Source organism: Pseudorasbora parva, chromosome 25, assembly GCF_024679245.1.
Source record: "Pseudorasbora parva isolate DD20220531a chromosome 25, ASM2467924v1, whole genome shotgun sequence".
NCBI classification, from domain to species: Eukaryota; Metazoa; Chordata; class Actinopteri; order Cypriniformes; family Gobionidae; genus Pseudorasbora; species Pseudorasbora parva.
Genome location: NC_090196.1, coordinates 1,116,146 through 1,143,494, shown reverse-complemented (window position 1 = coordinate 1,143,494; position 27,349 = coordinate 1,116,146). Strand labels below are relative to the sequence as shown.

At 40.4% G+C, this 27,349-nt stretch overlaps 1 protein-coding gene across 2 annotated transcripts in view; it reads left to right on the top strand.

The window, feature by feature from the left end:
• Nucleotides 1-26,924, top strand: part of slc1a2b (solute carrier family 1 member 2b) — a 45,885-nt gene extending 18,961 nt beyond the window's left edge. The window contains exons 2-11 of one of the 2 annotated variants that reach the window (XM_067437143.1): nucleotides 6,488-6,627; nucleotides 7,243-7,395; nucleotides 8,974-9,224; nucleotides 12,097-12,247; nucleotides 12,342-12,468; nucleotides 12,558-12,791; nucleotides 12,923-13,117; nucleotides 17,288-17,422; nucleotides 17,582-17,816; nucleotides 23,701-26,924. In XM_067437143.1, coding sequence (XP_067293244.1) covers nucleotides 6,498-6,627; nucleotides 7,243-7,395; nucleotides 8,974-9,224; nucleotides 12,097-12,247; nucleotides 12,342-12,468; nucleotides 12,558-12,791; nucleotides 12,923-13,117; nucleotides 17,288-17,422; nucleotides 17,582-17,816; nucleotides 23,701-23,775 — 1,686 coding nt within the window. In that variant the 5' untranslated portion in view covers nucleotides 6,488-6,497 and the 3' untranslated portion in view covers nucleotides 23,776-26,924. The remainder of the gene's footprint in view (nucleotides 1-6,487; nucleotides 6,628-7,242; nucleotides 7,396-8,973; nucleotides 9,225-12,096; nucleotides 12,248-12,341; nucleotides 12,469-12,557; nucleotides 12,792-12,922; nucleotides 13,118-17,287; nucleotides 17,423-17,581; nucleotides 17,817-23,700) is intronic. The other variant, XM_067437144.1, reaches the window with a different exon arrangement.
• Nucleotides 26,925-27,349: the final 425 nt, after the last annotated feature.

Genomic DNA, 27,349 nt, shown 5'->3' with positions numbered 1-27,349 from the left:
AATGTTTTATTAACCATTTAAAATGATCATCAGAGCGGTTGCTAAATCTCACTGCTTCTCAGCTTCAGTTTTATAATCTGGGTGTAAAAGCTAGTTTGTTATCCGTCATACTTTGATCGAGTCCCTGTATGTTTTGCTGTCAAGGGCAGATCATTCTGCTATGTTTCAGTTATTCTTCTGCTCTTGTTACATGGATTGATTTTACAATTCAAATCCATTCGCAGAACACAATTTTATTATTGGCAACTTTATTGCAACTGCATTTTTTATCAATATGCTTTCACATTGCATGAATGCTATCTCTGTGCCCTGATGTGTGCATGTCAAGATGTCTGACCAGTCGCCAGTTCTGTGAGAATTTTACATTCCTATATATTTATGGCGGCCCATCAAGCTACTTTTATAATGGTCATATTATATCAAGAGTAAATTATAATGGAGCCATGTTTGTTTACATTGCAACTCAGTCAGAGAGTGAGAGCGTGTTACATATACAACACATAAATCAGTTATTACACATTATAGTCCATTAAAGGTTTAGTTTTCTCTGTTTTTTTGTTCCCATTTGCCTTCTTAGTTTCCTTGGTTCTTAATTAGTTATCACCTGTTCTGTTTTAGTCACTCATCCCGGTTTATTTAAACCCTTGGTTTCCTGTCTGGTCTAGGTATGTTAAGTTGTTGCGTTACATTATTCTCCAGCGATCTCCTGTTTTTTTTAGTTAATGGTTTCGTGGCCCGGTCACAGTGTTTCAGAGGTCTGTAGTTTGTGGACCTCTGGCTTAAATACTATTTGGCAGAGAGCAAGAGACAAACCCATCTAGGTCTAGGATGACTGTGATCTTTGGCAATGGAAACCTGGACATGTTTGAAGCTCACATTCTGGGCTGACTGTATCACCTTCTGTTGTATTTTAATGTATGCTCAGTGTGTGATTCACAAATCTTTTAATAATGTTCAACACCTTTGACGTGCTCCTGTGCAGCAAGGTTTTTATCTGTGTTTCAGGTAAACCCTATGTAATGGGGAATAATGTCTCCCCAAAGATGGCAATATCCGAAATCCTTGTCCTTTTGGGAACATTTTTTCTGTTCCAGTGGCGGTGTTGAAAGCCAGTGTTAAAACCTTTCATTTCAAGTGAGATCAGGAGGGGTGTGATGAGAATCCACGGTGCTGAGTGAAGACCAGACAAGATGCCACATTCTCTATCCTCTGATGGCACACGTCTTGAAATCTTTTCCTGATGTAAAGCGCAAACTACCACAACCCAGGCTGTTGTTGAAATGTGGGTAGAAAAACTCAGTTGGTCATCAAACATTACCTCCACGTTCCTTGCTGTCCCGGTTGGCGTTATTGTTATAGACAGTGTTGCCAAGTCTGCAGGGCTAGTTTTACTCTGTTCCCACAGATTGTTTTTTAGGGAACTATAGTGAGCAGGTTTGGAGATCCTAGTCCGTATAGTTTCAGTTCGCATGCTCAGTTTGGCCTTAAAATGAACATAATTCAAGTGTTTGAAATTCATTAATTTATTCAGTTACAAATTCAGTTAATTCTTTTAATATGTGTTTCATTGGGTTACTTTGCTTGACTTAATTTACTCCACACCAGATGTAACATATCAAGAGTATCACCCTGCAATAGAAAAGGTACTTCCCAAACTCTCTCTCTCACACACACACACACACACACACACAATTACCTATAATGTCATTGTATAGTGTAGCATTAAGGTTTCCCAGAAATGACTGGAATCACCAACCCATTAACAGGACCATCATATATCAGCTAACAACACACTGAACTTGGAAAAGGTAGGGTTGATGCGATGCTTGGATGATACATTTTCACTTAGACGTCCAAAAATAACAAAACTTCATGATCTCCATCTGTGTTCCTTGAAGCTATGGAGGAGATCTACCGTAGGGAAACCAGCATTGCCTCATTAAGACAGACACATGTGCCATTCTGCCAGTTCCTCTAAACACGCATCCAATTAAAAATGTGTAATTACACAAGATCACACATGATCAGCCAACATGAACATCAGTGTGTCGCGTCTGTGAGACGGAGCCGCGCTAATGCGTTCGTGCATCGCCTATTTTCATACCATTTGTTCTGACCTCATTTATTTATTTTTTGCTCAGATTCAATGCAAAGCAATATGTAGATTAAATATTGATTCGAGAATCCTATTAAAGTACATTAAACCTTACAGTAACAGAGTTTAGCTACAGTAGTGATAACATGACTTTAAGTCAATTGTGAGAAAATGTCTTTTAATTTTTCAGCTACTAACAAAGCAAGCTTTTCAGTATGAGTAAGACAGAGCTGAACTGCAGTATTTAGGCCTGGTTATGATTTTATACTAGTGCCCTGTTTCTGAAATTGTCCTTTTATGTTCTTGCATTCATCAGTTGATTTGCTGGAGAAAAACTGTATAAATATAATTTCCATTTGTAAGGACTCGAACACAGGGTGATGATGCATTAGGAGCACATCAGTGGTCACATGGTCATGCCAATTCATTGCTCAAGCTCATAAGGAGCTGTCACAGCCTGCTCATAAGTGCACACATGGTGCCATTGTGTCCGATTTTTCTTTCTTCAGTGCACAGTTTGTCTCAGCCTGTTGTCCTACAACTCCCGCTGAAGTGGAATAATTCCACTTTTGAGTGGCGACGATGGTTTTTAGAAAGTGTTTGTTTACTGTGGGAAGGCCTAATCTTCCATCTAAGTGATGTAGACTGGCCTCTTCGTTTCTGAAAAAAAGGTTTACATGGCTCTCAGTTATGCGGCTTCTGCCATGCACACTTTGACGGTCTTGCAAGCCTGTCAAGTTCATTTCAAGAGGGATGCCACATCAGTGGATGCCAACGCTGTTGGTGTTGTGGAGCTTCTGACTTGGCCATATGACGAATGATTAAAGATCCTGACTGCCTCGTTGGGTCAATACTGAATTTTGTACTGGAGCATCTTGGAGCAGTTGCAACTCCTTCGACACTCAAAGGGGTGGTGAAACACGTTCTTTCGAAGGCCTAATTGGGTTTGTGGGATGCACTGTAACGTGTTCGTGCTTCGTTAAATTTTTTTTTTATCATATATTTTACCTTTATTCTACACTGCTCGTCCCTACTTGTAAAAACAGTCTGATAGTTTCTGGGTTCTCTGAAGCCGGTCCCTCAGAAATACGCAATGAGCTCAGATTGGTTAGCTTGCCCAGTGTGTTGTGATTCGCCAACCACGAAATCACATGGAACAAGCTCTTCCATATGAAGACAAAGCTGAACTGCAGTATTTAGGCCTGGTTATGATTTTATACTAGTGCCCTGTTTCTGAAATTGTCCTTTTATGTTCTCGCATTCATCAGTTGATTTGCTGGAGAAAAACTGTATAAATATAATTTTCTGAAAAAGAATCATTTACACTAATTCCAAGTTCGCTGTTGAGATTTTTAAAAAGTTTGTAACTTTAGGCGTTAGCGTTGTCATTTGTTTACTTCCTTGCTACAACGTACAATTACCAATACAAACTATTACATGAAAACACATCGACGAAAAATAAATCATACTGACAGCTTGTGGCCCATAAACAGCTTCAGATTTTAAAGTTTGAACCGCTCCATCTTTCAGGACAAGCCGTTGTGCGAATCCTGCATTGAACTCACGATGATTGTGGAAGCTTTCCTCCATAAAATGAGCAGCACAGAGAACGAGATTTGGGTAATAATTATGAGGGACCGAGTTAAAAATCAATTTTAACCATTGATCCCTAACTACCCCGTCCCTAAGAAGGCTGAACAAAGTGGACCTGCAATCTGGATGAAAATAACAGCGTTTCGTCAGCATTGTGCAACACTCCAGCCTACTAACTATACCACAACGACTCTTCTCCACGGCAATACAAAATGGCCTCGTCCCCCTTATTTAATATTCAAATTTAATTTCGATAAAATGTAAATATTGAAGCTGTTGATGTCACCAACCCTGGAGGAATGTCTGTAGTTCTCTACCGGCCGTTTGCTGTAGTCCTTAGAAATAGATTTCTTTAAAAGCAAATATCTCCCTTTGCTTTACACTTTGAGCGTTGTAACTTTGCAGATGTTGTTTATGCTCGAACAGCAACATTACACACTAGCTAAATTTAGAAAAGTGAAATCGTGTTTTACCACCCCTTTAAGGCCCTATTTTACCGACCTGAGCTCATGGTCTGAAGCTCATGGCGCAGGTGCTCTTAGGGCATGTCCGAATCCACTTTTGCTAGTTTAACTAAGAAAAAAAGGGTTGGTGCATCCAGTAATCCTTTTATTCTTATATTTAAACATGTGTATGTGCTGCTGTGTGTCCCAGTGTGTGTAATAAACAGTGTGTGTGTGTGTGTGTGTGTGTGTGTGTGTGTGTGTGTGTGTGTGTGTGTGTGTGTGTGTGTGTGTGTGTGTGTGTGTGTGTGTGTGTGTGTGTTGCGTTATTACTAACACACCCTTTAAATAACACAGAAACACTGCACTATTAACTTTAGAGCAGGTGTGTGTTGGTCAATGGTCAGTGGTTTTCAGTTCCTCACAATAGCAACGCTCTAACAATGCTCCTGAACACACCTGGTTTAGACCAGACACCCATGGGTGAACCGATGAGTGCAGTTGATATTTAAGCACCGTGGAGCTGGATGTGAACATGAGAACTGCGTCGAGCTGACACTAGCAGAACACACTCGCGTCACGCCTGCCGTCACATTGAGCCGGGTGTGTGATAGGGCCCTTAAGCTGCTTGTAGGTCTGTTGCAGCAGAATGTGTGCCTGTGCGTTGCATGTCTATTCTCTCATCTCCAGCTTTAAGATTAGAGCTTGTTTGCTTCAGCTTTGGTTTTAGTGGTGTGTTTTGGCCCCATTGTCTGTGGCAGATAGGACTTAATGTCATAAAACTGCCTAGTTCACCCAAAAATGAAATGTCTGTCATTAACTCCTCTCCCTAATGTCGCTCCACACCCGTAAGACCTCCGATCATCTTCACACACAGTTTAAGATATTTTATATTTAGTCCGAGAGCGTATGCAAGTGAATGCACACTATACTGTCCATGTCCAGAAAGGGAATAAAAACATCATCACAGTAGTCCATATGAGACATCAGTGGGTTAATTAGAGTCTCTTGAAGCATCCAAAATACATTTGGGTCCAAAAATAACAAAAACTACGACTTTATTCAGCATTGGCTTCTCTTCCGCGTTTGTGTTCAATCCTCAAATAAAGATTCAAACGGTTATGAATCAGCGAATCGATTCATGATTCGGATCGCGTGTCAAACTGCTGAAATCACGAGACGTTGGCGATCCGAATCATGAATCGATTCGCTGATTCATAACCGTTTGAATCTTTATTTGAGGATTGAAAACAAACCCGGAAGAGAAGCCAATGCTGAATAAAGTCGTTGTTTTTGTTATTTTTGGACCAAAATGTATTTTTTTAATAGCATAGAGTCAATGCATTTCCTAGTGCTTTAGGGGCATTCAGTCTGCCTTTATCCCTGGGCATTTGGGCTGAAAGTGAATGGAAGTTTGACTCCTGCTTCACAGGTTCTTACCGTTTGACAGCACTCCATGTTGTGTATAGGCTATTGGTGCACCACTATGTTGGCCACGTTTGCTGAGCTACAGTTTGCATGCCGTGACTGGATATCGTTGCCATTGCGTCATCATGCAGCGTTGAGTTCCTACAACATGGAGAGTCTAGGTTACTGATGAGTGGGAGCAAGACACTGTGTAGCTCTTTGGGCTTGGAAAACTCTAATGCTGTGGTGCCAAACGTGTGCTAATAAGGAGACTATAGCCCCGTTTCCACCAAAATTATCCAGAACAATTTGTGCCATTACATTTCCCCCCAGACCTGCTACTGTCACGACTTTCTAGTTCCCGCTGGATTTCGTCCTCAACATAAAGTATAAGCTTGATGAAGCCTGAACCTCATCGTTGCTCCATCGGTTGCATTTTTTAAACTCCATTGTTGATTCGAATAACAAACAACTCTTACTGCACACACACCGCTACTGACTTTTAGGTTGAACTAAAAAACTGTGTGAACTCAACCAATTTGTTCAGTGCCCAAGTCCCACATCCACAAGTTCTTGAACTTAAAAAAAAGTACTACCTTTCAAGCAGGGAGTTTTGAGGGGGATTTTTTTCCCTGGAACTTCATTTAGACTCTGATCCCTGTGGTTGAAACACACAGAACACCACCCCAGAGTGCCTTGTTCCTGGGGAAAGTTCCTGCGGTGGAAACACGGCTTATGACAATAGTTTCACTTTAACACCATCAACCAATGACCTGGCATGATTCTTTAGGGCTTCAGACAGCGAGACCACTGACGGGTTCCCATTGCATCTCTTCCCACAAAGGGAACCAGGTTTACCTCCTAAACGTGCATGTTTTGTTGTTAATTCTACGATGATGTAAATGCCATGATTCCACCTCTTTACTCTTGTGTCTGTTTTGTTCTGCAGTTCTGGAAACATGCCGAAGCACGTGGAGGTAAGAATGCATGAGAGCCACCTGGAGCCTATTGAGGCGAGGCCGAGCTCCAAATTTGCCACAATGTGCCAGAAGATGCGTAAGAACCTGCTGCTGACGCTGACTGTACTGGGTGAGTGTCTTCAGCATTTCACAGGGATGAATGAGAGCATTAGACACAGATTACACACAGAGCTACTGCTGAATAACTGGAGAGCTGAGGGTCAGAACACAGCAGGATGTGAAATGAATATTTCTGCAGAGAAAAGAGGCTTTTATTGTATGCATTGTTGAAGACAGAGTAAATACAGCAGAAGTCTTTTACACTGAATTTGTGAAACAGTTTAGGTGAATATACGGTTAGCTCTAGAGAGTGTGTGTAGCAGTTAGTGTCTCTGTGAAGGAATCCGGAGAGGGCGTGTGTGATAAGTGTGTGTTTTACGACATAACTAACAAACGTCTGTGTAGGATAATAAAGGCAGACAGTAATCTGCCTCCGCAGGGCTGCATTAGTCAGTAAAGAGTGTTAGGATGCTGAAAGAGACTGCACTATTCCCAGGGATGCAATGTCTCTGTTCCTTGAATTATCGCAATATTTCATACTGTCGTTTTCGGCCTTTGGTTCCCTGACTATGACCCATGGGATCTTAACTGGGTGCTGTGATTTATTTGTATGTGCATTTAAAGTATGTTCAGGAATAGTTTGTCCAAGTTATCCAAAAGAAGAACTTCTCTTTCCCCCTGACAGGTGTGATTTTGGGAGCGGTTTTCGGTATGCTGCTGCGTGTCGCTTCTCCGATCGATGACAATATTGTCATGGTAATTGCCTTCCCTGGAGATATTCTAATGAGGATGCTGAAAATGCTCATCCTTCCCTTAATCATCTCCAGCTTAATCACAGGTAACACAAACCCCATCTTTTAACATGCTATCGACAATTACACTAGACATGATGCTGAATCCACAAACAACACATTCTACTGATAATACTGCCTGGTGGGTTATATTACACTAACACACACACACACACACACACAGAGAGATCAATAACCCTAACCATAATGCCTTTTGAAAACATCTAGCAATGCAGAATGCTCTCTGTCTTTTGAAGCTGTGCTGTCCTCACAAAGGATGTGTGCTGTTGCTTCTGCTACATCGATAGTCATTGCTCTTCAAAGTCAAAGCATTCAGGGTCATTTATACCTGGTCACCTTGTGCACCTCAGAGATTGGATTATTTATTACCATCCATTTTACACTTGGCCACATAAACATGTCCTCACAAAATGGTTATAAATCCTCAATTCCTGTTTGAACTACACGAGACTCAACTGAGCTCACTTGACAATCACCGCCTCCTGAAGGCAATATAGCAATCAGTTTCAAATACGTTTTGGAGGGCATGTCCCTTGTCAGACTGTACGAACATGATCCCCGATGTAAGACATGTCACGCTGTAAGATCTCAGTTGTCATTAATGTCAGACTGAACGATAGTGAAGGCGCGCTAAAACGGACGCGCGCAAGAAAACTCACCCGGAGTTTTATATCATCAATGAATGACGCGTTCGGTGACGGTGAGCTGCGTTACACGCGGGACTGAAATGCTGGCTACAAATAAATCTCTAGCTCTCGTTTTGGTCATAGTTTGTCTTGAAAAACGGAGATATTTGACGGTCGTCGTAGGAGAAGTCACACTGCAGGATTGTGTGCCAAATCTTCTGACACTGCCAGAATTTCGTCTGAGGTCAAATTTGATCGCAGCGCTCATTAATCGGCGGCCGGTGAACATGTCAAACTAACGACCAAAGACATCAGATTTTAGCCTAGGATCTGAGGAATCTTTTAGGATTCGCTAAATTTGTCTCAGACGGCCAAATCGTGGCCAAAATCGCACAGTGTGCACCCGGCTTAAGTTTGAATTAACACTTGTTAACAAAAAACTGTCCTTCAATCTCTGTGTATTCATTCAATTGAAGAATGTTAAAGATAAATCATTGAAAGCAGAGAGCAGGTGTGCAATGAGAAAAATTCCCTCTTTTTCTCCCGTAGAGAAAGGTCTTTTTTCAGTCATTATGTTCTGTCATAATTAAACCTCTCTAAACTTTAATTTACCCTCGTGCCAAAAAACACAAAAGTATAAAAAGGGTCAAAATTCCCTTTAGTAGAGCGTTTGCATGTCTTTATGGATGGCAAGGGTCAGACTATCGTTTGTGCTATTTAAACATCATGCATTATGATGATATATAGTTACATTTTAATACAGCATATGTATTATTATTCATATAGCCAGTCAAAGTGTCATTTTACCATTTTAAACCTTATTTTACACTTTAATGTCCAGGTGTGGTATAACTGGATTTACACAGGAATCACAGTCAGACAACAGAAATCGCCGTGTGCTGATTGTCATGAACGGGATGTTTAAAGATGTTTCAGTGTGAATATGAAACAATGACACGCCACATTTCCCTAACCAAGGTCTGTCGGGTCTGGATGCGAAGTCAAGCGGTCGTCTGGGATCCAGAGCCATGATCTATTACATGTCCACTACTATCATCGCTGCGGTGCTGGGCGTGATCCTGGTGCTCCTCATCCACCCTGGAAATCCAAAACTCAAGGAGAATCTCGGAGAAGGAGCTGAGAATGACGAGGTTTCCAGTCTGGATGCCTTTTTTGATCTCATCAGAAACCTCTTCCCTGAGAACTTGGTTCAGGCTTGCTTCCAGCAGGTACGACGCCGCGGCTGTGTGCTCGGATACAGTCGATACAGCACACATATTGTGTACATATCCCAGGGGAAATATGTCATTTAGGCCTAATGGATGAATATGAATATTATTTACATACATATATTTATATAACTAGATATGCACCGATCGACCGGCCGGGACCTGGAATCGTCCGATTTTCCACATGATCATCCCGGACCGGTGACCAAGTCTTTCCAATTCTGAGCCGATCTGTTTTGTTGCCAGCAGCACAGGCAATAACGTCAGCTGTTCCCGCTCGCTTTTCTCCAACGGCGAAGTGACTCACACACACGCCTCGTCTCACACACTCGTCTCATTCGCTCCAGCTAAATAGTGATTGTATTGTGCTAATTTTAGTCATTCCTGCAGGATCTATATAAGTGATGCACACATTAAAGGGTTAGTTCAACAACAAATGAAATGTCTGTCATTAACTCCTCTCCCTAATGTCGCTCCACACCCATAAGACCTCCGTTCATCTTCACACACAGTTTAAGATATTTTATATTTAGTCCGAGAGCGTATGCAAGTGTATGCACACTATACTGTCCATGTCCAGAAAGGGAATAAAAACATCATCACAGTAGTCCATATGAGACATCAGTGGGTTAATTAGAGTCTCTTGAAGCATCCAAAATACATTTGGGTCCAAAAATAACAAAAACTACGACTTTATTCAGCATTGGCTTCTCTTCTGCGTTTGTGTTCAATCCTCAAATAAAGATTCAAACGGTTATGAATCAGTGAATCGATTCATGATTCGGATCGTGTGTCAAACTGCTGAAATCACGAGACACATTGGCGATCCGAATCATGAATCACTACGCTGACTCATAACCATTTGAATCTTTATTGGAGGGTTGAAAACAGACCCAGAAGAGAAGCCAATGCTGAATAAAGTCGTAGTTTTTGCTTAAGTAAGGGCTAATGTCCACCCAGCCGGTTGTTATCTCAGAATAAACCCCTCCAGAGTGATCAGGACCCCGAGGTGAAGCGGAGCGTCACTCTGAAGGGGTTTATTCTGAGATAACAACCGGCTGGGTGGACATTATCCCGCTTATTACACGGCTACTATTCTCAAATAAATTACACACAAAATATTGTCTTGAGATTAAATATTTTATTAGCTCTTACGCAAAGCTTCCGCGAAGAAAAACAGCTCCAGCCTGCTTTAAGCCTTTATCTATCGCTGCTAAATGTTGAGAATGAATGCTGAAAGGGTTAGTTCAGCCAAAGATGAACCCAAGCCTCTGATTTACTCACCCTCAGGTCATTATAGGTGTTTATGACATTCTTCTGTCAGACAAATACAATCAGAGTTATATTTAAAAAGTCCAGGCTAACGTTAATCCCAGCAGTAGTTGGAGCTGTTTTTGAAGTCCATTAAATGCAGCTGTCCGTCAATAACGTGCTCCACACGACTCCGATGGGTTAATAGAGCCTTCTGATTCCAATCGATGCGTTTGTGTCAGAAAAATATCCATATTTAAAACGTTATAAAGGAAACCCGCCTTGAAGTCTTCCGTTGTAACCCACGGCTGTTTAAGACACAAGATGGCGCCAGCGTTAAGCTCAGAACTAGAACCGGTCCAGATAACTCGCAGTACCCGGATGAGCGGTGTGTTTTATCTGGGAATAACACACCGCTGGAATGCGCATTTGACCAATCAGAATCAAGTATTTCACAGAACCGTGTAATAAAGCAGTATATCGATCGTGCATGAACTCTTAAAGGGACAGCAGCCTAATATTCCTGCTGCAACTGCCATGATCATCAAAGATCACAAGACTGCTCTTGACTGAATACGTTTATAACTTTAATTGTTAGCATTAATCTATAAAAATAAAAAATATATATAATGAAGACTATTCAGTGTTATTTTACATTTGATTCCTTGCCTGAATATTCTGTATACCCACCTGAAAAATTGTAAAAAATAAAACATAAAAATATGTTTATTTCATATCTCTCTTTAGTCCACATTTATTTGTGCTGTTGTTTGCAGTTAGTTTATTTATTATTTATTACATAAATAATTTTAAAATAATTTAAAAAAGAAATTCATGATTTTTTTTGGGATATTTTATTACAAATAGATATTTGTTTGTATATGCTGTCAATTAGAGTTATTAGAAAGAAAATTGGAATCCGTATCCGGGACAGCAGGTCACACTTACGGAAAAATCGTAATTGACCAAGAAAATTGCAATCGGTGCATCTTTAGTTATACGTAATATAGTTATAAATAAGATATGATAAGTTATACTTTAATATTATTGTTAACTGTTAAATGATAAAGAAAATCAGTCAGTCTTTGAAAGGCTATAGTTACTCATGTTATCATGTCACTCTTATCCTAGGAGTTAGTAAAACAATGCATTAAACAAATACTTAAAATATCAAATATCTAAAAATGTTATCTTAATGTTTTTTCCACATTCTTTTGGATATTCAATGTGAAAATGTAGTTTGTAGATTTCTTAAGTACGTACAGAAAAAGGGTGCCAAAATGTTGTGCCTTTGGGGGTACAACAGCTTGTCGCTGGGGCTGTACCATTAAAAGGACATCTTTGTACATTTTTTTTACCACAAAAAGGTTCATAGCAGTACCTTAAGGTACATATTTGTACTCTATATTCACCTTTTAGGAGTAAAAAAATGTACAAAGATGTCCTTTTAAGGGTACTGCCCCAGTGTCAAGCTTTGACCGCATGTGATTACACAAACTAACCCTTACCGACATCAGCAGCTGTGTGTACTGTGTCAGCACACTAGGCAGACTCTATTAAATGCTGGATAAAGTGGGACTTGCAATGGTGAATTGATTTGAGGTGATGTTCAAATGCACAGATCCAGACCGTTGTGAAGAAGGTGGAAGTTCAGCCTGTGCTCGATGACACCAACGGCACCATGGCTGATCTTATCGCTAATGCCACCAAGGCACCACCCATTTTCATAGCCAAGAAATCGCTCCAGTTCAAGAGTGGAATGAATGTGCTGGGTAAGGCAGTCACACTCTCAAATATCTTCATATGAAGCCTTCCCTTTTCATCTGTTGATTTGTTTTTTCATCTTTGTCTTTGGGTATGTTTCAGGTGTAATTGGATTCTTCATTGCCTTTGGAATTTGCATGGGCAAGATGGGCGAGAGAGCCAGGCTCATGATCGAGTTCTTCAACATCCTCAACGAGATTGTGATGAAGCTGGTCATCATGATCATGTGGTCAGTTGGACTTATGTTCTCTAGCTGATTAAGAAGTCTAGTGATGACGTTTTACACCGATGGACTCACATTATGGACTGGCTTTATAGGTACTCACCCTTTGGCATCGCCTGCTTGATCTGTGGAAAGATCATCTCCATTAAAGATCTGGAGGTGGTGGCCAGGCAGCTGGGGATGTACATGGTGACGGTTATTGTTGGTCTGATCATCCATGGGGCCATATTCCTGCCAGGCATCTACTTCGCAATTGTGAGGAAAAACCCCTACACATTCTTCATGGGAATCTTCCAGGCCTGGATCACAGCTCTGGGAACAGCCTCCAGGTGCGACTTTACACTACACGATCTTTGCATAGATTATATATCAATTCTGTAAATGTATAAATAAATAATAATACTTCTACATAATTTATTCTCAGAATGAGAATGATCATTTGTGTCTTTTCTTCCTCTAGTGCTGGCACTCTGCCTGTTACTTTCCGTTGTCTTGAAGAAAACCTTCATATTGACAAGAGAGTTACACGTTTTGTTCTTCCTGTTGGAGCAACAATTAACATGGATGGAACAGCTCTTTATGAGGCTGTAGCTGCCATTTTTATTGCACAGATGAACGGAATTTATTTAGATCCTGGTCAGATCGTCACTGTCAGGTAAGAATACTTGCTATAATTATATTATGAACTAACATCCACCTTATAATTCATGTACTGGCACCAACTAAATGCTACAATCATGCAATGCACAAATAGGTGTCGACGAGCATAAATCTTATATTACGTGTATTTTCCTGAGTTTTTTGTAGGTGAATATGTTCAACAATATGCATTCATTCCTCCTAAGTCTACCGCAGAAAAATCCCAAATTTAACATTTCCTTTACCTGCTAATAGATTTTATAATGCAGAAACTGAAAATGTTCATAAATGGAACAAAATCTTAAAATCAATTCTATAACAGACTGGAAACCAATGTAAAGAAGCCAAAAGGGGAGTAATATGGCCGCGTTTCTCAGACATTGTCAACAATCTAGCAGTTTTCTGGACAATTTGCAATCATGATAATGTAGATTGATGAATCCCTGCATACAGTAGTCCAGACGTGAAGACACAAAAGCAGGCATCACTCTCTCGAAATCAAAAAAGGACAATAATGGCTTGACCTTTGCCAATGTTCTTAATTGAAAAAGCCTGATCCCAGAACAGCATTAATCTGTTTGTCAAAAAAGTCATCAAAAAGTACTCCTAGATTAGTTTACTATGGATTTACCATATATAGATAAAGGTATGCCTAAAATAATATTAGGTAACCCAGATGTACCTTAATATCATATAAATCTACAGTACTAGGCTATATTCACAAGCAAGGACGATGCCACAACCATTAATGTTGGAGAATTAATTATTGAAGAATTTTGGGATGAATAGGGAGAGGGTGAAGGGGAAGAGGGAATGGGATGGTAGTCAGGCTGATCTGGGCATCTGGAGAGTGGGGGCATCGTCTCAGTTCAATTTAGGCCAAGTGATTAGGACCCTTGAAGTCAGCTGATTGGTTGAGGCGTTCCTCCGCTCCCGAACCTCAGTTAACTAGTTAACTCCATTAAATATAAAGTAATGAATTGAATAAAACCTTGTTTAAATGGATTGCATTTAAACGTGACATCTATGGAAGAGTGTATACAAATAGAATTGTAAAATGTTTACTAAGTTTAAAATGTTTACTAAATGTTTGTCAGCTTACGAAAACGGTTTATCTGCCCATGCTTTATTTGCTTTGAATCATTGGATTCATTGTGTTTCAGCAGCCCACATCTAGTGGAATGATTGTTGTCCTTAGGAAAGAACATGAAGGCTTTTTGGAAGTATTTATCTCTGTGTTCTTATGAGTAAGAACATGCACGGTAGGTGTGTGTAATGTTTCAAGCTGTGCTTGAATGGACTCGTTGAACCGACTGCACTTTTAAAAGGAAAGTGTTTCTCCCAAGGTGTTGAGCTTGAGGCGTTTGAAAGACTGCTCTCGCTCTGTGCAGTGTATTCTCTGAGGAGTTTGCACATTGGGGAGTTGTACTCAAGTCTGGAAACTCATAATGTAGTCTCTTTCAACTTCTGCTCACATTATCGGTTATTCCATGACTGATTTTTCATGGTCAGGTTACACTGTATTACAAGATAACAACTATGTACTAGTTCAACTATGAGTTTTGGATACAATAATTTTTCATTCGTGTTCCACACAATAATGCCTTTGGAACATGCTCACGACCATAATGTCATGATTACAACAGGGTGTGTGCCCATGGGGATGTTCATGTTAAGTTGGCTGTATATTCTCTTGATTTGTGATGGGCTAATCAGAGTACCATGTCAGACTGTTTACTCGTATGTGTCTTTCTCCTCGCTGTCCTTGGGATTCTGCTTTGTCAGTTCTGTTTTCAGAGGACACCACTGTCGATTTCTCTGTCTGTTCTCTGGCTCAGGAATGGCCAAAGGCCTGTCTGGATGCTTTCCCACCAGTATGCCTTTCCAAGTTTCCAAGTGTTGATGAGATTTCATGAAGACAGTGCATCTTCAGCTGGTAACTCCATTTTGGCCATCCCATGTGTGCTTCTTGGATCTCATGTCTCTCCTGGAGGAGCCTCCTTCAGAGATTCGGCACTGTCTCGCACTCCCGCCCAGAGATGTGGAAACGCTGGGTTTGGCCTCTGAAAGTAGCACTTTGATTAAATCTGGTCTTTCACCTGAGATGACCCCTTCTACTAGGCATGTTTGCTTAGTTAATAATTCATTAAGGTCCAGACTTTAAAGCTCTTGATTCTGTACTTGAAAATATGAAAATATACCACAGTTCTTGTCATTTTTTTTAACTGTAGCAAGTGTTACAATAATTGCTATAATTACAGGTAAGACCATTGATGTCTCCTCATTACCATGCTTTATCTGCATGAAGAGTTTTGAGATCTGGCTTCTTGTGATTCTATCTCTGCACCATGGAGATTGGTGCCACAATCTGATCGAATCTTGTTTGGTCAGCCCTTGTGGCAATAAACTGATGGAGTGCAAGAAAAAAGGCATCCGCGTCCAAATAATTAAGGAGTTAAATGTGAACTAGTTGTGAGGCCTTTAAAGATTGCTTCCCACTGCTTCTCATTTCTTGTGATGGCGGTTAATCTGTGCTTCAGGAAATTGAAGATGTTCCAGCACCGCATGGCTCATCTAGCTCTGCATTTCTGCAAGAGGCCTAATGAGGTTGTCTGCTGCTAACTTCAGGTTAGCAAATTATTTAAAAAAATATACTGGTTGTTTCATTGCCAGGTTAAATGACTGCTTTGAAGGGCCAGTAGAGGCTGGTTTGTTCAGGATTTGAGGGACTGATTCTGCTAGAGTCATAGCAGCAAGCGGAGCAGGGCATGCTGTAGCGGGGAAGCGATGCTGCTGTATAGCTGGAAGGCACAGTGGGGTGCTGATAGGTTGGCATTTGTGCTATTAAATATTGTTGCACTTGGGGTTGAACTGCTTTCCCAGCATCATCATGAGGGGGCGTTTAGTAAAAGGTGATGGCACAGTTGATGTGTAACAGAAGGTAATGTCCCAGATGAAACTAGTAATTACAAAGGGAGTGTACTATGTTAGACACATGTTAGACCTGTCATTTTCCATACTGTTTAAGTTTGTTGTGAAGCTGGGCCATGTCAGCAGCCTTGTCTTTCTCCGTGTCAGATATAGACTAGTTCAGTGAGCCCATACTCAATACGTCTGTGGAGCTTGGGCTGTGTGTGGCTGAAAGCTCCCCTTGGCTGGAGACTTGGCTCTGCCGCTTCTTTCTGACTCTCTTCCGATAAGGTGGGAGGAAACAGCAGGGATGAACAGTCAGAGACGTAGTCCTCAAGATGCTTGGGCATGCAACAATGCCGTGAGGGTCTATCTGAAGTCTTAATATGAGGGAGAGCAGCGGATTTATCGTCTGATGACAATAGTTGCCCTACCCCATGAGAATCTAGGCTTATTCTACAAACTAGCCTCAGAAGAGCATCTGCCAATTAAATGTTGAGATTCTATATGGACTACCACCGCAGCGTCTCGTTCTCTTATTCATGGAACCAGGGTAATATACATGACCTGAAAGTTTAATTTATGTACTAGTTTTTGTGCTGACAGTGACATAATAACCTACGCTGTTTACCACTAATATATAAGAAAAGTATATTTAAGTAATCAATTTACATAATGACATGTCTGTTTGCTTGCCCAGCCTTAATGGTCAGGTGCTCAGTTACCTGTTAAGCTAAATTCAGAACACCTTTGTCCAGTACATTGGCTTCCTGTTAAATACAGAATTGATTATACAATTTTAGTTCTAACTTTCAGAGCATTACATGGTCAGACCACCCCAATATATCACAGACCTGCTGTCGCCGTACTCTTCCAATCGCACTCTTCGTTCTTCAGGCCAAAATTTCCTGAGTGTCCACAAAACTCGTCTCAAAACTTGGGGAGATCGGTTGTTTCAGGCAATTGCCCCTAAATTATGGAACGCTCTCCCCCCGCGTTGCGTGTGGAAGAATCTGTTGATTATTTTAAAAAGCAGCTGAAGACACTTTTATTTAGATAAGCTTTTAGGTATTTTTGGTCTTTTTAAAGTGTTAAATTGTATGTACTTTGTAAAGCACTTTGTGATTGTATCTGTGATAGGTGCTATATAAATAAAGGTTTAAAAAATGTGGGTAATACTTTGTACATAAACATTCATGTCTTTTGCAGTCAATGTCTACTAAATACATTGTATGTAAATACGAATGTAACAGGTGCTTGCATTCCCATAATGTAGTCTTACAGCAACACTTGCCAGTATTGGTGCGGCGAGTATCCCCAGTGCTGGACTGGTCACCATGTTACTCATTCTGACAGCCGTCGGCCTTCCCACTCAAGACATCAGTCTGCTGGTGGCTGTGGACTGGCTTCTGTGAGTATTCCTAATCTAGGCTTATTTTATCCGAATTAGGACAAGTTAACTGGAGGCATTTTCAGTGTCCTTTTTAAGCATATCGTACTCTTGTTCAGGAAATTCGTTGTGATTGCTGAGCGGAGCTTTTTCGCCTGGTGTTGTCTTATTTTTTCTCAGGGATCGTTTCCGTACCTCAGTTAATGTGGTTGGAGACTCGTATGGGGCTGGCATCGTCTACCACCTGTCCAAGGCAGAGTTGGACGCTCTGGACGCCCAACATGGGAAGACTGATGACATAGAGTTGATGACCAAGACCCCTTCCTACTATGATGACCTCAAAAACCATCATGAAAACAACTCCAACCAGTGCGTCTATGCTGCTCAAAATTCTGTCTTAGTAGATGATTGCAAGGTACAAGTCACGCTTATTGGCATAGAGACATCTATTTAACGCATGCTCTGCACATCTCTTTACTCATATCTTTTGCATGTTAGCATATATGTATATGCACACACATATATATGTGCATGTGCATATATGATATAAGCAGTATAATTGTGTATTTGCTAATATTTATTTGCTTCTTTTCTTGGAGCATGTTTTCAGCATTTAACAACATAATATTGTATGTTGTGAACAAAGTACATCAGAATCTACAAAAAAAATTATCATTATTTTACTTTAAACTGAAAATGAACTTATATAATGACAATTACAGTAATAGCACAAATCTTTGCAGTCTTGAAGTGATACTTCTGATGGCATGACGCTGATGGCATGCGTCAATAAATTGTAAATGTTTAAAAGTTTTAGATAAAGTTAAGATATAATAAACTACAAACTAAAACAATCAAAGTGCTTTCCCACAGCAGGCTGAGCATGGGGAGGAATGGTTCTAGTTACATTTCCAATTGAGCCTGGTATGATTGTTAATGGGTTTCTAGTATAGTATAGTATTATTCTACAAGCTTTTTTCATCAGCTCATTAAAACTAATGTATCAATATATTACTCATTTAATATTGTGTCAACAATTGTCCCCTGTAGCTAGTCTAGGAACCTTTCCCTTTCCCAATGTGAGCACCCTATATAGCACACACGCTCCAATCTTTAGATGCATCCAGATCCTAAAAGGAAACCATAACCATGGCAACTGGCTGGGATCAGCATGAAACCGCATGGTTTGGCAACAAGAAGCCCTCAGCCTGATAGTGGAAAACAGGCTTTATTCAGCTCTGATGTATGCTCTATTGAGTGATTATTCACTTAAGCCTGAAATTGAAATAAAATTCCCTGATAATCAAGTTTGAGAACATCAGCAATGAACCATTGCCTGGTACTTAACAAACTTTCATGAATGAAAGGGTAGACCCATCCTCCTGAGTGGACACATCTTTATTTTCTAGTTTTGATTATGCTGCTTTCACGGCATGTCTTTATTACATTAATTACAAGAGGACAACCTGTGGCATTCTCTTTGAAGTTTATTCATGTCCTCAGACATATTTTGGCAACAATGAATGAATGCCAAAATGAATCTGCAGTGGTCATGTGGTGCAAGTCGAAGCTCTTATTAAAAGTTAAATTACGAGTAATTACGAGTTCTATGAGGATGTGAATGCTTTTTACAACTCGGAATCTCGTAATTACCGTAATTCCGACATGTCGTGAACATTATTAAGCTTTATTTTATGTTACAGAGAGTTAAACACTTGTTTCGTGGATTCTGTTAATAACGGTTGTCTAATAGACTGAAATGCTGCTCCTGCTATTCTGCTGTCTGTTCTGCTTTCATGCTCTGGATGCAGATTTATAAATTAACAAAAACTAACCCTGCTTATCAAAAAATGCAATCCATTGTAGTAGCCTTGCAAAGTAACCACTCACAAATGCATGTAAGAATGTTGTACCTTGTTTTTTTTGCTTCTGTATTTATGTGTTTCAGTGAAAAACGTTGGTGTCTTTGAAGCACAGAATTCTGAAGTGTTCATGGGTCATTTTCTGATGCTATCTAACTCTGAGGAAACTGGTTATATATATAGTAAATTCGGTCTATTATCTAGACTGTGTTATACTTGTCTGGTTGATTTTATGACTGCATTTAGCTCTGCAAGTTAAATATTGAAATAGGCATCTGGCTCTGATGAGTCTTCCTCGGCCTGACCCAGGTTAGGCCAGGACATATTGCAGCCATTTCTCTGGTGACTCAAGAGCAGATATTTCCTACGTCCCTGAGAGCGTCCCCTCCCAGGGGAAATCTGTGCACACCACAACATTCATCGTGTGCCTGATTTCCTTCGGGACTCTCAGGGGGAGTGTCTCCACTTATCCCGTCACCTCTGGTGATTCAGGAAGTGGAGGTGTCCAAAGGGCCATCTTCATTTATGAGCAAATCCTCCCTTCAGTTAATTTGGGTGGTCTCTGCCAGTTTGTGGGTCCATGACCCTGAACAGACCTATACTATTACTGGCAGCCCTCTGCTAGTCATAAGGGTTACTCACAGATGCTTTATTTCTCTGTTGAAGACCCCAGAGTCTCCTAGGGTCCCTCTCTCCCTCACTCCCACTCGTGTTTCTGCAAGACTATCGTGACAGATGGCTCTTTCATAGGCTGGGGTGGGGTCTTGGATGGCTGCCCAGTTTACAGTCTCTGAGTAGGACCCCATCTCTTATGGCATATAATCATCTGGAGATGAGGGCTGTATATCTAGCAGGGAAATACTTCTACATCTAAGTGGGGGGTTACATGTGTTAGTCCGGACAGACAACACACTAGTAGTCTATATTAATATAAATTGCTTTGAGCTCTCAAGGTCAGGGGACAGTGTATCATCCCCGGCTCGAGATCTGGAAGCTTTAGGTCTTGTTCCAGCTCATAGAATCTGGTGTTTCAGCTGAAGTCACTGAGACAATCCTCAATTCTAGATGTCTTTCCACTAGGAAGTTGTATGCCCTAAAATGGCAACTGTTTGTAACATGGTGAGGACAGCATGAATTGAGCCCCGTTAACTGCCTGGCTGGTCCAGTGCTGGAGTTCCTTCAAGAGCTTCTCACAGCAGGGCTGGCACCGGCTACCTTGAAGGTACATATCTGGCCGCAATTTCCATTAGCCACATGCCTTTGGATGGAGCCTCTATTCGGAGACACCCCTTGGTGTCTCGGTTCTTGCATGAGGCCTATCTGCCGGTCGCAAAGGCTCTCAAAGTGGCTCTCAAAGTGGCTCTGTTATTAACATTAACATCACTAAAGAGAGTAAGAGTTCAATAGCCTTCTTCTGCTTAGACTTTGTACCAGATGATATCAGAGTTATTCCACATACATTCATCAAGTTCTACAGTTGGGATATGGATTCATCCCCAGGATCCTCAGTCCTTTAGGGTCGACCCAAGTCCAGTGTTTATACACAGCCTTGTGGGCAGGCTCTGTTACCACGGGCATTTCTATTACTACTATTGTAACCAGGGACCCTGAGGAGGACAATAGAAGCTGCGTCATGTTGCCACACCACGCTTATGCCTGTGCATCTTCTTCAGACAAATCAGAAGCCATGTTTAAACACATGCTTCAGACACCGACTTCAGAATTTCTTCTTTCAGACGAATACAGTCGGAGATATATTCAAAAATGACTTGGCTCTTCCAAACTTTATAATGGCAGTGAATAGAGGATGTGCATCCATCCATTAGATGGATAAAATATATACTATACGGGGTAATAAAGGCCTTCTGAAGAGAAGCAATGCATTTGTGTAAGAAAAAACATTATTAACTGAAATCCCTAGCCTACGACAGATGGCCTATGCAAGGCGACTTAGAGTGAAACGATGACCCCTGAGATAATGTAAGCTTTGATGCCTCTCTCGGTTCAAACTAACAGGGCTAGGCAACAAACTTATATCTTATAATCATCCAACATTTCTCTTTAGAAATTCTCGTTTCAGACTTCTAATTTGTGACCAGTGTTTTGGTTTGGTTTGCTGTATTCTCTCCACTTCTGCGTTCATCAATACGTCATGTGTTGGGTCAGGGTTTAAGATTGGGACATACTCATCGTACACATCATACACAAATCATACGTTTTCTCGAGGAGGCAAGAAAACATTCCATACTTCACGAGAAAAGCAGGTGCCGAACATTTGCGTTTCTCCACGTTAACCACGCCCACTTTAAAGGACAACTCCGGTGAGAAATGACCCTAGGGGCAATTAACAGATGGTTACAGAGTAGATCTTTCTGTGGGATGCGTTTTCATGGAAATCGAATGTAAAGAGTTTTATCTTTAAAAACAGATTAGCTTATAACACTAGTCTATGGGGCACAGGATAGTGAAATTAAATCGCTAGTTAATACCACTAACAAGGCTCAAAATAGCCTCACACTAACACGGCAGCATAATGAGGGTCCCAACATGCAAACCGAAGCATTGAGAACTTTGTAAGAGTACAAACAGTTTAATAAGAAGATACTTCATAAACATAGTGCATTATGCGTCCACGGACAGGCGCCATCTTGGAAAACAGTCTCGACTCATCGAGCCCGAACGCTGTGCTAAGTGATGAACTGTGACTGAGTCTCATATGGGCCGTTGTTTCCGGAAGAAAACACTGAACGCAACAGAGAAAATAAAAAAATAAAAATAAAAATGTCCATGTTATTACATTTCACAAACTTCATTCCTATCGACCAGCTCACTTAGAACAGCGCTCGTGGATCGATTCATCGAGACTGTTTTCGAAGATGGCTGCTGTCCGTGAACGCGTAAGGGACTATGTTTATAAAGTATCTTCTTATTAAACTGTTTGTACTCTTACAAAGTTCTCAATGCTTCGGTCTGCATGTAGGGACCCTCATTATGCTGCCGTGTTAGTGTGAGGCTATTTTGAGCCTTGTTAGTGGCATTAACTAGCGGTTTAATTTTACCACCTTGTGTCTACCCTGTGCCCCATAGACTAGTGTTATAAGCTAATCTGTTAAAAGATAAAACTCTTTACATTCGATTTTCATGAAAACGCATCCCAGAGAACGATCTACTCACTAACCATCTGTTAATTACCCCTAGGGTCATTTCTCACTGGAGTTGTCCTTTAAATGTATGACCAATCATACAGTAGTTCTCGGACACCCGCAAGAAAAAACTTCTGCTCAGACGATGTGTCGAGAACAAGCTGCGGCCGTCTGTCGAAAGCTAGTTCTTTTCTGCCGAGTTCCAGGCAACACGTGGCCCGTGTTTTCCCAACCTTCTACCGGTGGAAGTGCACTGGAACGCTGTCAAACCCGTGACTTCCCACTCGTGAACTCGTACTAGATCGATGTACTCCCAGTTATGAGTTCTGACGTCACATAGCCCCTGAAACAACAATGGCAGCCCCTACGGATGCGGTGTTTATGGAAGTTGTGCACGGTATTTTACAAATAATGTAAAAATAAAGGGTCTAACAGCTTCTCTTGCCTTATGCAACAATATTTTCTCCACTGTTTCTCTCAAATAAGCAAGGAGTAAGCACTACATCTAGTTATCACGATTCCTGGAATGCTGCAGTCGTAAATCATGGTTTAATGTCGTAACTTACAGGCTCAAAAACCTGCCCGGAACATAGCATTACTTTATGAAGTTTTAAATATGGATATTTGTCTTACACAAACAAACTTTGCTTCTGAAGGCCTTTATTATCAATCAGTCATCTTTATTTCTATCGCTCTTCTCCAGCGCCGATTGTGTCAGAGCAGCTTCAGTGTTAAACAGGACAATACTGCAGCAGAATTAGATTTGGCTGTACAGTCGTTCTGGAGGAAACAGTGATGTTATCAGCTTATTTTAATTTATCATATAGCGACAATGTTGGCAGATCAGTATTATAGTTTATAGAATTAAATAAGACCTAATTCATTAATTTTATTTGTATATTTAGTTGAATAACTTGGATTATAATTGTAGTGTCCCCAACTGAGCGAGCTTATTAAGCAACGTATTAGCCATATGGATTACTTTTATGATTTTATGATGGATGAATGCACTTTTTTGGGCTTCAAAATATCATCCTCTATTCACTGCCGTTATAATGCTTGGAATATGCTTAATATATATCTCCGATTGTCATATACACCTATGATGGCTTGAGGGTGAGTAAATCATGGGGTAATTTTCCTTTTTGAGTGAACTATCCCTTTACGTGACCCCAGATTTTTCATTTTGCCAAAAGATCCAGAATTCTTTGCTCCAAATCTTCAAATAGATCTTACATGTATTGTTGAACATACACACGTGATGTGAACTCAACTTTGTTGTTCACTGTTTCAGGTAACCTTGGCAGCCACGAACGGCTCAACTGCGGAGTGCACGCTTGTTGAGGAAGAACCTTGGAAAAACAATTAATGCAAGCACACAGACCCCGGCACCCAAAATGAGAGAAAAACCAACCTATATCCATGCACATAGAACAAATGGGTTTTGTAGTTTATTCCTATGGTTTCTATTCTTTTCTAACATGTTTAACAATGCATATGTTCTCATGTAACACAAGAATGTGAGGCCAAAAGCTCACACATGCAGCTGAGGCAGTTAGGTAAATTATTTGCCATGCTAATAAATACATATAAGTTCCAAACCTATGAATCTGGAGGAGAAGGGCTGGGTTTTTCAGAGGGATCACCCACTGCTGTTCCTATAACAGAAACCTGCTCTTCTGCCTCTAGCTCCTTTTGCCTCAACTGAACTACCTTGCACAACACTGTAGCACCTCTTTGTCCGAACAGATCTTAAACCACTTCTCGAAAGGGTAATATGGTGTTGCTAGGAGACAGAAGTAGGGACGGAGGCGACAGCACACAGATGGAACGTAAAGCACAAGCCGCGTTTATTTCGAGCCCCTCCTCCTCTGCAGCGCTCACAGGGGAGGGAGTTTTTCTCTGTTCTGTCAAGGAAACGGATGAGAGGGTGTTGCTCGTATGTATGTTGGTGAGTCTGTGGCACAATAGCACAAAACCTTTCAGGCACATCGCCATTATATTTACCATTCAGGTCTTACGAGAGCCCTTTGCATCATGAAATACACTGAATTATGCAATGCACGCCTTATGTTTAGTTCATTAAAGCACAAACTGTCTATTTATGTTGTACAACCAAAACAAGGCCTGAACATGTGTCAGTCATACAACGAACAAACAGCTGATGGAAAATCCTGGATTTTCTCAATCTTTTAAGATGACATGGCTATTTTTCTACGCTTTGGTGTGGTGATTGGAGTTATTAACGATTCTGTTTAGATTCACACGTCAAGCACAACCCATCTAAAATATCGACACCCCCTTGATTCACTATCCAACCTGTATTCTATATTTGCTCTAAATTTCAGCTGTTTTTCTTTCAACTGGTGAGATGTAGAGATATACTCAGGCATATAAAATAAACTCATTTTGTCTAGGAAAAATTTCGTCAGGGAAAAAAAAACTAAAAACATTCCTAATCCAGACAGAGATGATTTGTATGAAGGCCCTGCTAGCATGCTGGAGAGAACTTTTTACCTGTTTTTATAATCCAAGTAGGTTTACACATTTTTAAATATACCTAATGCCTTCGTCTTTCACTGCTGACGATAGTTATCTATCCCCGTTTACGCCCCGTTTAATTGAGCTGAAGTTCTTACCTCAAAGAGACATTGCCAAGGCTATTTGTAAGCAGCTTTTGTGTTGAGCTTTGAAAAAAAAAAAAACGAGCAGTATTACAATGGAAGGGTTTAATCGTAATAAAATGGGGGATTTTATAACTGAGCTGTTATAAACACTACCTCTGGATGTTCCATCCTCCTATCCATCGATATCAGTGTCCATATTGCAAATGACTGTTTCTAAGCCCCGCCATGCTGCAAAACACATCACTTCCTGTCAAACCGACCAATCAATGTCCACATACCTCACTGCGCCAATCAGAGATTCCCACAAAAAATAATACACACTTTCATTCTTCCCTGTGGGGCATCACAGGATCCTTTTTTAAATATATATATGTATTTTACAAAGCTAAACACAGATATTGATAGAGCTCTACCCCTAATATATATCGAATTAGTTTAAGACGTCTCTCTAAAATGCTTTTGCCAACTAAACAGCTCTTTGATGATCCAGTGTTATAACCTTTGCCAAGAGAATCAATGCCATATGAACACAAGTTAGTGCCACGTTACATAGTGTGTGGAATCATAATGTGAATTTAGATGGTGTGTGTGTTGAGACATCTTGACACTTGAGATTGTTTGGTCTTTGAGCGTTGAGCCACTGTTGTGTGTTATCTCACTGTTAGCTGCATGGACATGTAGTGTTTTTGCACCAGTTTCTTACGAAGCATGACTTTTAAAGTGCCTCCCTGCACTTTGTGTATATATTGAAGGCAGAGGCGTCGCTGGGGCCGAGTACAGGGGCCCTCAGTGTCCCCTTTCCCCCAGAGGGCCCTCACCAATTCTACCATGGGGGACCGGAGAAACCCAATCCTACTGAGGGATATCGACCCGATAAAACGACTGTACTGGGGGCCTAGAAACCCAGCGACGCCACTGATTGTTGGTGACATTGGTATTTTATTTTCCACTTATAGAAATATTGAGATAGTGTTTAATTGATGTGACAGTTTTAATTGAAGTGTTTTTGTAATACTGTAGAAGCGTATATACCCTCTGTGCTGCATAAGATTAAATACTATAGTGAAGTGTATAGAAATGTAGGACATTGCTTGAGTTTAATTCAGACTAGCTCTCTCAGCAGATTCATATCCATTATTATATCTGATCTATGTTTGGAATGTTTTTCCCTTCATGAATATATGTGTCCCTGCTTTTCTATGTAAGAGATTAAAATTTAAATCTAACATCAGACTCAAAAAAGAAAGGATATTTGTATATTATATATGTATCATCTCAAAATAGTCTATTTTCGAAGATGGTATACAATAATCATATTGTCTTTATGTGATAGTCTTATATATGATTCTGTGTTATATGTAACATCTTAAAAAGATATGCTGAGATATGATCTTGATGATATAAAGCACACTGTATGAAGTCACATCCACAGTATCTGTAAAACTTCATTTCTCCGTTTCATGATGTCTGTTCTGTCTTGCACTTGACTTTCCAATGTTTCTTCTCTGATATATTTTGTACACGCACACAGACACACAAAGAAAATTACAGGCACACTTTCCATGTGAAGCATTATTTGTAGAATAACCCAGGTTTATTATTCTTACCTAATGGAGTGCATCTGAAGCCATCGTAGTAGATGGCTCTCGTTTCTTACACTGGTCTTCTATGTAAAACCCATCAGTTCTGCTCCACTTTTCTCTCATCCTTTTTGTGATGTGATTTTTTTATGTAAAGGGAGGGGAAACTATAGTCAAAAAGGAAAGTGGTAAAATAAATGATTTCCTGTGTCATAGCTGTGAAATAAAAGTGTGTTCATGCATATCAATATGTGTTGTACCATTGGTGTACATACAGTTATTATAACTAATAAATGTTGATTCATAACTAATTCAAGTCTTTTTATTGACCTGATCGTATGATTAATACAGGAAAATAAGTTGAGGATGTAATTCAGCCGCGTTAAATATCAGAATCAGACAGAGACGGGTATTTTTGTGTTTGGTGACAGAAGCAGATACCAAGGCAAGGCCAGTTTAATTATATGGCACATTTCATACACAATGGTGATTCAAAGTGCTTTACATGAAACATAAAAGATTGACATTAAAAACATTTAAAGCAGCACTAGGTAACTTTTTAACCTTCATAATACATTTCTTAAGACTCTTGTGATGATAAATCGACTTACAATAGGTTGAATGACACATCTGCCATAGCCTGACGGGGTCTGTATCGTTTTTAATCGTACTTTTAAACTTCGGGTTTCGGGTAGTAACCCGAGAACAAAAAGAACTACAAAATTCGACTGCTTTA